At 43.2% G+C, this 15,783-nt stretch overlaps 1 protein-coding gene across 1 annotated transcript in view; it reads left to right on the plus strand.

Moving 5' to 3' along the window:
• LOC120022376 overlaps positions 1-12,642 on the plus strand; it is a 58,580-nt gene extending 45,938 nt beyond the window's left edge. Inside the window, exons 5-7 of the mRNA XM_038966268.1 lie at positions 3,818-3,958; positions 11,991-12,017; positions 12,614-12,642. Coding sequence (XP_038822196.1) covers positions 3,818-3,958; positions 11,991-12,017; positions 12,614-12,642 — 197 coding nt within the window. The remainder of the gene's footprint in view (positions 1-3,817; positions 3,959-11,990; positions 12,018-12,613) is intronic.
• Positions 12,643-15,783: the final 3,141 nt, after the last annotated feature.

Here is a 15,783-nt window from a genome sequence, read left to right on the forward strand (position 1 = left end):
TGTCTGGCAATGTTCCCATCAGACAGGGCTAGAGGAGAGGAAATTATTACACTTATTCAGATAGAAACCCTCTTACCTTAGCTGGGGTTGAGTCAGAGAGAGAGAGAGAGAGAGAGAGAGAGAGAGAGAGTGTGTGTGTGTGTGTGTGTGTGTGTGTGTGTGCGTGTGCGCATTAGGGCACGGTTAATCGAATATCCAGATATCCGAACGGACGTTGGTATTTGATTACTTGAGTGAGTGTTCATTTTTGGAGTAGGCCTATTTTAACAATGAAAAAGATTTGTCGAAATGAAATAATCCTTGCGACGTTTTTATAAAACGGTGCGTTGAGCTACTGCTGAGCATTTCGCCGTCCAGGCTGCCCTGACACCGGTATGCTGTTTCCCCCACTTCAAATAGCAGTTCTTCTGTCATGGCAAAAATCTCTGCACCCTGTCCCATGTTTACCTTTGCAATGTGCATTGGCGTCGTTCTGATCGGTCGAGCAATTACTTATTTTAAGAATTTTGACTATCCGAAAAACTGACATGATATTATTCGAATAGTAACATAACCACTCTCTAAATAAAACAATGTTACCTGCCATGATGTGACCCATTTAGGAAATAGCTACTCTAACTCCACCACTGTCCCAATGGTCCCGCATTTTGGAGACACTGTGCTTTTGTCTTAGCATTCCACTCAACCCAACGTTGTCTAGTCAGTCCTGTACAAGTCTCCTCTTCCTCTGCACTCTTCCTCTTTTCTTACTTTTTATGTTCTCTTTTTTTTTTCAAATCCACACCCAGTCCCTCTCAACCTAATCTCTCTCCAGCTCTCCTCTTCTCTCTCTTCAGGCATTCTCCACCTCATCCTCTACTCCTCTCTCCTTTCTTCGCCCGGACATGCTACGCTGCTCTGTGTATTAATTGTGGTTTGATAAATTCCCTGTTGTGGCTTCGTGGGATTGTTGAGTCAATGACTCAGAACCGCAGTGGAGAGAGAGAGAGAGAGAGAGAGAAGTCTGGACCTCCACAGAGGTGTTTCGCCCGGCTGCTACTGGAAGGAGAGGAGAGGCGCCATGTTGGCACCGCCGCCAAAAAACTGTCCGCTCCAGGCTCTGTCGCAGCCGGCCGCGACCGGGAGGTCCGTGGGGCGACGCACAATTGGGCTAGCGTCGTCCGGGTTAGGGTGGGTTTGGCCGGTAGGGATATCCTTGTCTCATCGCGCTCCAGCAACTCCTGTGGCGGGCCGGGCGCAGTGCGTGCTAACCAAGGGGGCCAGGTGCACGGTGTTTCCTCCGACACATTGGTGCGGCTGGCTTCCGGGTTGGAGGCGCGCTGTGTTAAAGAAGCAGTGCGGCTTGGTTGGGTTGTGCTTCGGAGGACGCATGGCTTTCGACCTTCGTCTCTCCCGAGCCCGTACGGGAGTTGTAGCGATGAGACAAGATAGTAATTACTAGCGATTGGATACCACGAAAATTGGGGAGAAAAGGGGATAACATTTAAAAAAAAAAAAACTGTCCGCTTGGCTCCGAATTCCTCTTATCTTCGACGCATCTTAAGCTGTCCACAATCGTTGCAGTTCTATCTCCTTTCAACTCTGAGCTGTTGATGACTAAAGATGTGTTATTATAGCAGTTGTTTAGTCATTGATCTGAAAGCGTTATCTCTCATACGTCCTGTATGGCTGTTTGTTTGTAGAACAGATAGCCATGAGGTAAAGCTAAAGAGGTGTCTCTGTTGAAAGGCAGATTTTTGTCGGATTTCGGATGAGGTGCCAAGTGACGGTTGGTCGTTATTTATAGACTCCTCAAGTGATCCTTTAACGTTCATATTGTAGTTCTCACTCACATCCCATTTTACTGGCCCTCGTAGACCAGTAAAATGTCTATAGTTAGCGACTTTGTATTTGTGTAGTAGTCATCATTAAACCATACAGGAGCTGGCATTACAATTGTATTTTATTTTTTGGACACATTTAGCGTTTTTGCCGCACTTGCCATAGTCATCCGCAAATAAAGTGTTTTGGCAGAGTAGATTTTCCGATGCTGTAGAGCTGGGCGATATAGGCAAAAACCAATATCGTGATACATTTCTTGAACTGATGCGATAACGATACGTTTATAACCTTAATCTGCTGGGTTTATATTTTTAAACTACAACTACTAGTAGTTTGATGGTTGTAGCCATCAATTGTCGCATTTAACGAATACCCATATTAGCAAAGTTATTCATTTCAAACTTCACATTTCTCTAGTATAGGCTACTTATTGTAATGAACAATATCAGCAAAAGGCCTGCGATAAGTGATTGGTATGGTGTTGATAATTTTCGGTTTATCGTCCCAGCTCTACAATGCTGTCAGCTTTATACCACCAACACACAGCCTACTGTAGCTTGTCTAAGTGATCTCTTTGTGTGGTAATTTATGGTTGCATAAAGCCTAAAACTGTAATAAATCACCAAAAGTGACTTTCAGAAGACGACCTAGCCTACAATGCTTTCACAAAACACCCTTTTTTGTTATTTTTGTTATCTCAAATAATGAGCCGTGTCAAAGAAAGTAAATATAGTAACAAATCGTTATGAAAATCTACAGTGCGTAAAGAGTCAGGAAGTACAGTGCTGTTGGAGGAGTGGATGGGAGGAAGGAGCTCGGGGATGAAAGAGAGAGCATGTGACAGTCACACCGCCGTAGACCCGCTGTGAGACCGTAAACCAGGGAAAGTTAACGGCTGCTAGCCAATCAGGAGGAGCGATCCGGAGCCCAGAGTCATTAGGGTAAACGAGCGATGGGCTCTACAGGGGTCGGATTTATGCATAGTAATCACCGGGAATGATCTACTATCTAGCTCCCCAATCCCGCACACTGCCACAAAGGCCTTCCATAACGAGCGTAATTGATCAGACTACTTTCTCCACTGTGTTTTTATTACCGGACGAAATCCGCCACTTTTTTTAAACAAATTATATTAAATTAGGGATAATAAAATCAAGAGCTCCCAGAAGGAGGTGCCTATGGGTGAAAGATGAATAATTATGTTAAGTATGTTATGTCGCAAGATGAAGATATTTCTTCAGTGGGTCATCGTTGGCTGCTCGACGCTACCTGCTAGCATACCCGCGCAGAAATTGAATAACATGTATTGAATGGATAGACTAGAGCAGGGATCATAAACTACGCTTTTTTTTTTTCTTGAGCAGATGGTCGGGGGGCCGGAACGTAATTACAAATCATTTGTAGACTGCAGATTGACCGCAAGAAGCCCAAAATGATATATTTGACTAAAACACAATCATTTCAAACCTTGCTTACCTTTGTATATGATCACGTCTCTCTATTTTGATTGGAAATTTAAATTACTTGGAGCTGATTTCCTGGTGTTTTTACATGTCAAGCACTGAACATTAAAAAAAATATATATGCTTTTTTTTTTGCTCAGAAAACTAATTTGGCCCACTGGCTGCCAGTTGGGGAACCCTGAACTAGAGAATCATGGTTTGAGAATAGTCCCCTTGATGAGATCTACACATAATGTAAATGGGATATTTCATGGATGTATATATTGTGCAGCTTATTGTATGTAGCAAAGTTGAATGCAGTTGAAGGCAGCATTCAGAGAGACAGTCCTTTTCGGTCAGTTATGCTTTAGTTCACCTTGAGGTGCTTCAGAGATCTGAAGTGTGATCCAAATCCAAACAATTGATCAATTTCATTAAATATACATTGTTACTTATGGTGTTTATTTTGGGTGGGAGAGACGCATCAGTCTTATCTCGTGAGGGGTTGGTTTTAACCTTTCTTTCGCTCTCTCTCTCTCCCTCTTTCCATCCAGGACGGGCTCTGATGAGATTGACAGACAGGAAGCTGGAGCGAATGGGCATCATGCAGGAAGGCCAACGGCAGTACATCCTCCAGCAGGTCCTGCAGCTCCGCGTCAGAGAGGAAGTCCGAACCCTGCAACTACTCACGCAAGGTATACAGCGCATTCGGGAAAGTATTCAGACCCGTAGATTTTTTTCCCCACATTTTGTTACGTTACAGCCTTTATTCTAAAATGGATAAAAAAAAATAAAAGAAATCCTCATCAATCTACACACAATACCCCATAATGACAAAGCAAAAACAGTTTTGTTTTTTTAAATTTCAAAGTTGTAAAAAAAAATGTTTTATCACATTAACATAAGTATTCAGACCCATTACTCAGTACTTTGTTGAAGCACCTTTTTGCAGCCATTACAGCATCGAGTCTTCTTGGGTATGACGCTACAAGCTTGGCACACCTGTATTTGGGGAGTTTCTCCCATTCCTCTCTGCAGATCCTCTCAAGCTCTGTCAGGTTGGATGGGGAGCATTGCTGCACAGCTATTTTCAGGTATCTCCAGAGATGTTCGATCGGGTTCAAGTCCGGGCTCTAGCTGGGACACTCAAGGACATTCAGAGACTGCTTAGGGTTGTTGTCCTGCTGGAAGATTAACCTTTGCCCCAGTCTGAGGTCTTGAGCGCTCTGGAGCAGGTTTTCATCAAAGATATCTCTGTACTTTGATCCTGACTAGTCTCCCAGTCCATGCCGCTGAAAAACATCCCCACAGCGTGATGCTGCCACCACCATGCTTCACCGTAGAGATGGTTCCAGGTTTCCTCCAGACGGGACGCTTGGCATTGTCTATAGAATTCAATCTTGGTTTCTCATGGTCTGAGAGTCTTTAGGTTCCTTTTGTCAAACTCCAAGTAGGCTGTCATGTGCCTTTTACTGAGGAGTGGCTTCCGTCTAGCCACTCTACCAAAAGGCCTGATTGGTAGAGTCCTGCAGAGATGGTTGTCCGTCTGGAAGGTTCTCCAATCTCCACAGAGGAGCTCGGGTCAGAGTGACCATCGGGTTCTTGGTCACCTCCTTGACCAAGGCCCTTCTCCCCCGATTGCTCAGTTTGGCTGGGCGGGCAGCTCTAGGAAGGGACTCGGTGGTTCCAAACTTCTTTAATTTAAGAACGATGGAGGCCACTGTGTTCTTGGGGACCTTCAATGCTGCAGACATTTTTTGGTACCCTTCCCCAGATCTGTGCCTCGACACAATCCTGGCTTGGAGCTCTATGGACAATTCCTTCGACCTCATGGCTTGGTTTTTGGTCTGACATGCACTGTCAACTGTAGGACCTTATATAGACAGGTGTGTGCCTTTCCAAATCATGTCCAATCAATTGAATTTACCACAGGTGGGCTCCAAGTTTCAGAAACATCTCAAGGTTGATCAATGGAAACAGGATGCATTTGAGCTCAATTTCAAGTCTCATAGCAAAGGGCATGAATATTTATGTAAATAAGGTATTCCTGTTTTCGCTTTGTCATTTTGGGGTAGTTGTGTGTGTGTGTGTGTGTGTGTGTGTGTGTGTGTGTGTGTGTGTGTGTGTGTGTGTGTGTGTAGATTGCTGAGGATATATTTTTAAAAAATATATCCATTCTGTGTGGTAGTGTCTCAAATGGCCCCCTATTCTCTATATAGTGCACTACTGTTGACCAACAGTAGGAATATAATGAATAGCGTGCCATTTGGGATGCACGTCATAAAACCCCTGTCATTGGTCATGATAATTCCTGTTTGACCAGTGACCAGCTTTAAAAATGATAGCCTGTGAAATGATAGGTCATTTCACTCACCTGATTGCATGGTCGTGTGTCTTTACATTCAATCAGTTTAAATTGTTCTCTAGGCAGACAGCCACCTGCCCCAATCAGCACTACAGCCAATTTATGTGTGTGTTTCTGGGACCTACTCTCTACAGTCTGTCTCCCCATATCAGATCATCATCCAAGCCCAACACTGAGTAACTGACCCCTCACATCCAGTCATTCTTAGCGATTAGTCTCTCCTCAGAATCACTCGCACTGACACGCCCACATCACCACTGGCAACTGGAATCAGCCTCATCCCCATCAACTTGTCTCTTGCTGTCAACGCAGACCGCTTTTGCCTCGGGGGCGAAACCCAAATACTGGGAAACTATTCTCATCATGAATTCCAGGAAAACAGTTGGAGTTGTGTTTTCGCTTTTGATGCCCCTTTCTTATTGCCACTCTTCTCTCTCTTGCCACTTGTTTTGGCCTTGCAGTGCTGACGAGCAGAGAGCGGGAGGGGAGAGAGAAAGGCCAGTGGATAGGCTGGAACAGACTAGGGCCCCCGGGCAAGTCCACTGTAGGTGCTACTGCTGGGAAAGAGTTGAAAGAAGGGAGAACAAAAGGGGTAGAGAGGGGCCTCTTTGTCCCTAGAACGCCGAAGCTTGTGCTACTAGAAATACTGCTGTGGGAGGAGTAGTGAGAATTAGAACAGTGAGGGAAGAGAGGAGGTGAGAGAAGGAGAGAGAAATGGTGATTGGTGTGAAGAAAGGAGGAAGTGCGAAAAGGAAGAGATTGAGGGAAGGAGATGGACAGAGGAGAACTAGTTTTAGTGCATATACTGCGGAAAGTGCTCGGTGGGTCAATTGTGGGGGAAGCAAACACTGAAGGAGGATGACAAGATGGTAGAGGGAGAGAGCCTGAAACAGAGGAGAGGTAGTGTACTTCAGACACCTTTGGAATAAATGTGTGGGAAGGCTAACAGCTGGAAAGCACCTAATGGTGAGGGAAGTTGAGAAAAGTGACATGTTTTTTTTGTGAGAAAAGTAGAGACTGAAGGAGAGATGAGGAGAGGAGATCGCTGGTGTAGTGATTAACCTTTAAGGCACAGTGGGTCATGGGAGGAAAATGGATTCCCATCTCTCACTCCCCTCATCGTTTCCACACCAGAGGGATGATTCTGAAGGATTCTCTACTTTTTATCAACAAAAAGGGAGAGTTGTCCTTTCGCTAAACAATAGTAGTCAAGTTAGGGAAAGAAGGTTTTTAAACTGCGGAGCACATTAGTAAAGCGTGATAGTGTCATTGTTTGCCTAAACGGGCAGTTCCATTTTCATAACTTTGTAGCAACGGTTGTAGTAACGGTTGTAGCAACCCACCTTCCTCTTACAGTACAGTATCACTAATATGATTTGGCATTAACTGATGTAGTTGGAATTTGTGCACAACTTCTTTCATGAGATTGAGAGTAAAGAGTTCAGGCTTGGATCCATTTTGAACATCCATGTACCTGAAAGTATACTTTCATAACATAGTTTGTTCACCTTCAGGTACATGGATGTTCAAAATGGATCCAAGCCTGAACTCTGAACTTAACAATGCATTCCAGGTGACTACATCATGAAGCTGGTTGGGAGAATGCAAAGCTGTCATCAAGGCAAAGGGTGGCTTCTTTGAAGAATTTCAAATATAAAATGTATTTTGATTTGGGTAACACTTTTTTGTTGTTGTTGGTTACTACATGTGTTATTTCATAGTTTTGATTTCTTCACTATTATTCTGCAATGTAGAAAATGGTAAAAAATAAAGAAAAACCCCTGAGTGAGTAGGTCTGTCCAAACGTTTGACTTGTACTGAATATTTTTTTTCAAACAGTTGTGGGTAGTTCACATTAGGCTGTATTGGATCTCTGCGCTCCATAGACTGGAACGTTAGCGGTTAGTTGTTCAAAAATATTGTCCCCTCTGTATTGAATTTCATGGCCATAAACGATGCATAACTCCGATAGTAACTCTTTATTAGAGGCAAACCTCATTAACATGCCATTGGATGCAAGTGACTGCATTACTCTTAGGAACTTGAATGACACAGCACAAAGAGTTTGATACCAAGTTACCCGTCAAGTGTATTGGACTAATCGGTGGAGATGGATATAGCAGGAAACACTTTGGTTACTATGTTAGAAGAACGATAACTTTAGTAGCAACAATAACTAAATGCTGCAGTCCACGTCACCTATTGTCTTTGCTGTAGGTCACTGGTTAAAACGGTCTCTGATCTCACTGTATTCTTAAGCAAGAGTGTTTTCTTTAATGAAGAGTCTTTGCACCGTAGTCTAAAGTGCAGAGTTTTCTTGCTCCAGGCTCCTTAATGAATTATACCTCTCCCTGCTCTATGGCCTCATAGGCATGTCTTCACTTGGTGATATTTAGTGATAAATAAAATATAGATATTACTCAAACCACCTTCCAGGCCGGATTGAATGGGTATGTATGTTTGACACAGAATTAGAAATTAAAACACTAATAATAGTAATTTAATAGGATCTCTAAGGTTTGGCACCTCTGATTTAGAGTCTTGACTCTGGAGTCTTTAGCGAAATATACAGTTGTCTTTACTCCAAAGGAGTCTTCGGGGGGTAGTGTCTTTCCTTGGAGTCTTTAGTGAATAGAATGCATTTACTCTGGAGTAAGAGGCTGAACTGAGAGGCCTCATTATCTGAGCTCTCTGCTCAGCAGGCTGCTGTCTTCTGTGGAGTCACTAGCCATGAAAACTCCTCAGTCTCCCCCTTCTCCCCCCCCCCCCCCTTCTCTCCCCCTCTTTTACTCTATCTCTCTGCCTGGATGGTGTTCTTTTTTTTATTTCCTGTCAGCGAGATCCCCCCCCAAAGAGACCCTATCTGCACCGGAACGTCGGCAAGATATGATTAACGTGAAGAAAAAGGGAAATGCCTTTAGATGTAATTCTTACCTATAAGAAAGAAGCTGAGTGGCATAATATCACTATTTTAATGAAGTCCTCAGTTTGGTTACTCCCTATTTTAAACTTGAAACACAAGTTTGCGTTAGGTGGCACTACATATTAGGTACCAATCGTGGCTCATATTTGAAAGGTTAGGTGTCATTATGTAGCAAAGTAACGTGGCCGCATTGTTCGTGAAATTGCCTCGGAGCCCTCGCTCATTAGCCGCTAATGTCTGAAAGCTTGGCTACCCACGGTGAGAGACAATGTAGCTACACAGCCCACATGCTAATAAATGTTATGAAATACAGGAAATAATTATTTCTCTCTTTTTTAAAGGCCCAGACTCCATTTACTCCATTTATTTGCACCGTGTTGAGAGGGGCCTCGGCAATGACGCTATATCAGCCTCCCCACAGTTGGTAATGAGTGGGAAATGTACCCCAGGTGTTTTGAAACGAGCCTGGAACAAAACACTGTGGCATTTGAAAAGAATAGTTCTACCTTTTGATAACCTCCGGCAACAATTCCCCTCAATATGGAGTAAAGGCTCCCTGCTTAGGTTACCAATTAGAGCCACTGTGCTCCCTCACAAATGCCTCAGACCGGACTGCGAGTGTGCAGCGGACATTTTCTTTCTCCTTTGGTTTCCCTGCCTACTCGCATAGAGGGAGTTGAAGAACGTCAAGGTTAGCTGCCAAAGCACATTTCATTTGGTTTTATCCCGGGAGAAGCAGGGAATACAAGAATACAACAAAACCTTCTAACCTGCGCTCTCTCAAGGATGTCAGAGCAGTAGGGCAGTGAAGCATGAACAACACGTGCAGATCTGTTAATGAAGCTGAAGGAGAGAGGGCACCGCTATGGAATACCCAGGGCAGCGAGAGCGCATGCAGGTAGAATAGCCAGAGGCACTGATGGTACTGTAGTCATACGTGAGTCTCTCTGCAGCATCACCTTCGACCTTTGAACTTGGTAGAAGCACAGAGATATTTCAAACAGACTCCCTGTCAAGGCAGTGCTACGGTTCTGATCTGTTAGCTGATGCTATAGACTCTAGAGGCAAAGGCTTTATTAGTTTCATGTCCTACAATGGACCTTTATAGAGAGCATGGACATTGACATTATACGAAAATGAGTTTATCAGAAATGGAAACTGTTGTGAACATAGTAGACTATTATTACAGATTAACTTTTCAAACTGTTACTCTGCAAATCCATGCACTGAACTTTGCAACAATAATGACCCGTAAGGTCGATTTTAAAGCCCCCAAAAATCTTGATTGTTTTTTTATCATCTGGTCATGGCGGTTTTAAGTTTCACCCCGTTGAGCCACATTCATCAGTTTACGGCGAAACGAAGAGCGTTAAAAAGGCATCGCCCTGCCGTAGCTGGTTCCACTCAGTCTGTAGACAGCCGTCCCGACCACCACCGGCCACTCAGGAGTCAAGACACTTGCCCGCCCAGGCAGTCAGGCACATGAAGTCAGCTTCCCAGCATTCACTCATGATCTAGCCAACCTGGGTCAATACCTAAGAGGGACGACTTACTGTTGCACCACCAGCCGAGGACAGCCATTATATATCCCTGGGCCTTGGCTGCTGGCTCCAACCCTATATGGAGGGTTGCTATAGGACTGTGGAAGAGTTGGAGCTCCACGGACCCATCGTGTCCGGAAGTCATTTAGCCATTCATTGTAGTCATTGCGATCTGTAGAGTTTTCTTGTGTCAATTACCTTGTGACATTCCTGGATTACTCATTATATTAATCAAGTCAGATTTGAAACAACATATGATCGTCAGTTGAAAAAAAAGGTTAAGGGTACAAGACTGTCTACATACAGTATCTGGCTGTGTTGGCAAAATCACAACATATCCCAATGAGCCAAGCGGGGAGAGGCTGCCCGTTGTCACAGTTCCAAGACCATTCAGAATCGTCCATCTTAACCCGACACCAATGACACCGGTGGATCACTGAACTTGGATTCGCGTTAAGTAGCAATGATATCCTTCGCCGCTGTCACCGTCATCTCGAACCGGTGACTATTCAAGTTAATTTCCAGCAAATGTCTTAGTTACGTGATTATATAACTAGCAAAAGAGTTTTGAAGTTGAGGGTGCAGTATTTGAGGGTTTGGCAATGAGGACAAAAACTAGCATAGTTCCGCTAGTTTAGCTGGGGAAAACTAGCATAGTTCCGCTAGTTTAGCTGGGGGAAACTAGCATAGTTCCGCTAGTTTAGCTGGGGAAAACTAGCTCAGGCCTAGTGCACGTGTGCCAGCTGGGCGCTCATGCGTAGAAGGCTAATTCAGGAGACCGATTTGTAGAATTTATCCTCTATCAGGAGCAGAGTGCGACAAGTTTGATTAAACACCTCAGACTGAAACTAATAAATCAGATGACTTATATTTAAGGAAAGCAAATCGATATACAGTCCCGAAATCAGCTGTAACTGTCAATAGTAAAACAAACCTTTAAAACAATGTTTGAGTGAAGCCTGAATACAGAAAATGAAAGGTGAATTAGCTTCTGGACGCAGTACACTCCTCCTCACAACTATACATTTTATAGGTTTTGGTGGGTTTATGTGTTGCCATGGTGACCTTAATGTAGTAGATTGTGTGTCATGGATCATTTAATGTAGTTTGGAGCATAGCCTGTTTTTCTTGTACTGGTCTTGCTTATTTTGTTTTTGTGACTCCGTGTCTAGTTCTCTCGCTAGAGTGAGTGGCTCTCTCTTTTTTACCTTAGTACATTTTTAGTAGCTGGTCAATCTTAATCTCAAGGAGTTTGTCTGTATTTGGTCTTTCAGTTAAGATCGATAGAGGTTAAGTTATAGGCGTGGAACAGATGGGACGTGTTAGCCCATGTTGCCATAGATGCATATGGATGGTCGTAAAAAGGAGGAAGACGGCGCGAGAGAGCAAGGGCATTTTGAGGGAAATTATGTGTATCAAGGGGGTACATAGTTTACTTTTATGTCTATAATGCAAGTCCTGGATCATCATTTGTGTGTTCAGGATTTATGATACCGCACTTAGCGATAGCCGCAGCGCTACACCTGATAATCTTTCACGTCGAGGGCAAATATGATTGTTGTCAGTAATTCATGATTTTAGTTTGAAATGGTAATTACCAGAGAAACGTAACACAGCATTTAAAGTGGTGGTCATATAATTACCTCCATTGTTCTAAAACAAAGTAGCAAAACAATCATTTCATCTCATGGTGGCCATTTTTGTTTACAACCACAAAAATTTAAAGTGCATGTAATTGTTTTTGGGATGTTTTTCTCATATTTTAATTACAGAACATTAAAAATATCTGTTTTCACATATGATGGGTGAACATGTATGGTGATGGAAATAAGGAATATGGGTTTAAAGAGACTTTGAGGAAGATTTGCATACTTTTTAGCCAGTAGTTCTGAAAGTAGCCTCTAGCCAAAACGGGTCCCCGAAAAGTGCGTACTACGTCATGTATGTATGTGCAGTACAACGTTGCTCGCTCTCGTGCTCTCTCTCTCTCTGTTGTGTTACTGAGCTGTTGGGCAAGCCCTGCAACCTCATTGGATAACGTTGGGCAGGCCTGGACCAGGCTTCTTTCACTGTGCAACTCTCTTCAATGTGCATCTTGCTAGCTGTTCCTCAAATAGCAGGGGCTTAAGCTCATTGTCTGGAACTCTAATTGCTAAGGGTCTGGCACACGTGGCCAAGCTTGCAGTACTCAATGACGCCACACAGCTTACAGAAAAGTTGCTTTCAAACTAGGGATTTCGTGGCTAATTGAGGTAAGACAGTAATTCTGATTAAGGATTATGCATGTATGAACTATACATCTAGCCCAAAGCGTGAAGTTTAAAAAAAATACTTACTGAATTTTTACTGAAAACATGAATACATGACATAATGTGTTACCAGTGTATATATACAGCAGACCACTTGTACTCAGCGATGTTGAATCTGTATAATGTCAAAACACTTTAGCGTCAACCTTTGTCGAGTAGTTTGCTATAGCTTGCTGTACTATTTAAATCTCTTGTGGTTTTCCTCTGTGAAGTCACACTGAGCTCCAACAAACAGTGCTAATGCCTGTCCCGGCACCGTCTGTAACCTGAGTTCTCTGTATTTGTGTGTGTGTGTGGCCCTTATCTGGGCTTTTGTCCAGTCCTCCCTGCTGTTCAAGCATGCACTCAGTCAGTATCATGGGGAGAAATGGTGAAACACAGTCCTGCATGAGGTACACTGATCAACATCATCAAATATAATTGGTACCATTACACCTTATCTCTTTTTATATATTTTTTATATTGCTTACAAAAATGTCAGGCTCTTTTTCTTTTTTTTCTTTTTTTTTTTAAGATTAAAAGTGATTGTTTGCTTGTCCGTTTAGGACGGAGAGGCTTGAACATGCAAGCTGGAGGATAACAAAAGTAAATGTGTTTCTCTGCTTAGTAATGCCAGTGTCGTGACTTCACTTTCATTAATCTGATGGCTATTTATTTAATCCACTAACTATGTTTAATTGTTACCTGATTAATCATGTAACAACTAATTAGGAATTTGGGCCACCACGGAAGAGGTCGTTTAAAGAGTTAGCATCTCCCAAATTACAAGGTCTTTACCTACAACATCCATAACAGTCAACATATTAATTATTACCTTTTATCATGTCATCATTCTGAACAGTCGTAACCTCATGCATCTGCAAAAACCCCAGCCTTGCTGATAATTCAGTACTACACAAATTGGTTTAATTATTTATTTACTAGCTAACTAAATAATAACACAGAATACACACACACACTTACTAAACTCAGCAAAAAAAAGAAATGTCCCTTTTTCAGGACCCTGTCTTTCGAATATAATTAGTAAAAATCCAAATAACTTCACAGATTCGCAGTGGCAGACCACCTGTAACAACACCTCCACAGGATCGGTACATCCGAACATCACACCTGCGGGACAGGTACAGGATGGCAACAACAACTGCCCGAGTTACACCAGGAATGCACAATCCCTCCATTAGTGCTCAGACTGTCCGCAATAGGCTGAGAGAGGCTGGACTGAGGGCTTGCAGGCCTGTTGTAAGGCAGGTCCTCACCAGACATTACCGGCAACAATGTCGCCTATGGGCACAAACCCACCGTCGCTGGACCAGACAGGACTGGCAAAAAGTGCTCTTCACTGACGAGTCGCGGTTTTGTCTCACCAGGATGATGGTCGGATTCGCGTTTATCGTCAAAGGAATGAGCGTTACACCGAGGCCTGTACTCTGGAGCGGGATTGAGGTGTAGGGTCCGTCATAGTCTGGGGCGGTGTGTCACAGCATCATCGAACTGAGCTTGTTGTCATTGCAGGCAATCTCAACGCTGTGCGTTACAGGGAAGACATCCTCCCTCATGTGTTCTATCATGGCCAGCGATTAGCCCGGATCTCAATCCTATTGAGGGGTGGCAGGGTAGCCTAGAGGTTAGAGCGATGGACTAGTAACCGAAAGGTTGCAAGTTCAAATCCCTGAGCTGACATGGTATAAATCTGTCGTTCTGCCCCTGAACAGGCAGTTAACCCACTGTTCCTAGGCCGTCATTGAAAATAAGAATTTGTTCTTAACTGACTTGCCTAGTTAAATAAAGGTAAAAGATTGAGCATGTCTGGGACCTGTTGGATCGGATCGGAGGGTGAGGGCTTGGGCCATTCCCCTCAGAAATGTCTGGAAAGTTGCAGGTGCCTTGGTGGAAGAGTGGGGTTACATATCACGGCAAGAACTGGCAAATCTGGTGCAGTCCACGAGGAGGATATGCACTGCAGTACTTAATGCAGCTGGTGGCCACACCAGATACTGACTTACTTTTGATTTTGACCCCCCTTTGTTCAGGGACACATTATTAAATTTCTGTTAGTCACGTCTGTGGAACTTGTTCCGTTTATGTCTCAGTTGTTGAATCTTGGTATGTTCATACAAATATTTACACATGTTAAGTTTGCTGAAAATAAACGCAGTTGATAGTGAGAGGACTTTTTTTCCCCCTGAGTTTACATGAGACAAAGTTCCCTAGCGGGCTGACACAATATGGCATTTTACCCAACGACATAGAGAGCAAAAAATACACTTATCGTCGATACATTCTATAACTATTCTCCCATTTAATCATATACTTTGCAGACAAACCACTGCAAGTTTCGAATAAGAAATCATGAATGTATTTACGTATGATTGTCTTTATCCATTGTGTAATCCTGAACAGAACTTCAGAGTTCACGCTTCCATTAGCTCCTGAATCTGCTTATTTGAAGATAAGCCAGCCGTGCCGATGGTTCCAATGGGGTGACGAGAGTAGCGTACGGTGATTTGATATCATAGTAAGATGGGATGGTTTGAGATATTTGACTCAGGACAACTAATCAGCTGTATCAGTGATCGTCTGAGAGGGGAGTTTGCCGCCTCTTCCTCCTCGTGTTGATTATTTAAGGGTTCAGGATTCAGACCACTATGGGCATGAACTGCAGCTCTTTGTCTCTCTGGTCTAAAGGAATGTCGTTTTTTTCTTCACCTCGTGTTGAGGTTCAAAGTTTAAACCATTTCAAACATGTAGCTAACGCCTCATGTGTCCTGTTCTAATGTTAATTTCGTTACCAAGGCTTTTTATGCGCTCTTGGTCAAAAGGGGCGTTCCGTCATGCTGACAAGCTCTCTGACCTCACCCGGGGAGTGACTACTTACTTGTACAAAGTATTATCAAAAACAATTATCTTATTAGAGAACTAAAATCCATCACATATCTTAACAAAATAACTTTCAGGATGTTTCATATATGTACAACATATTGGATGAAAACTTGACGGATGAAGGGGATATACTTTTCAAGTTAACAGTATTTCTGTTATACCATTTTTGTACAATTATTATTCCATTATTCACGTTTGATCATGTTAGAGTTTCGACAGGAACACTGTCTGTGAAACTAAGACATTCCTTTGGTTTATACTAAAGGGGGAGAAAGCCTCCTACTTAAATTTACGACTGGATGTGTTTGTGTCAAAACCCCCACACCAGTACCCTCCTCCCCTCTGCGGGTGAGAGAAGGTCTGGTTATTGTCAGCCATTGCCAAACTGATCTGACCCATTGTGGTCCTCACAGGCCAGTCATGGCACCAGTCTGAGTACAGTACATAGAGTATAGGTAACCTATTCACCACTAGGAATAATGTCACTGAGTTAGTCATGATG

This window comes from Salvelinus namaycush, chromosome 27 (genome assembly GCF_016432855.1).
Source record: "Salvelinus namaycush isolate Seneca chromosome 27, SaNama_1.0, whole genome shotgun sequence".
Classification (NCBI taxonomy): Eukaryota; Metazoa; Chordata; class Actinopteri; order Salmoniformes; family Salmonidae; genus Salvelinus; species Salvelinus namaycush.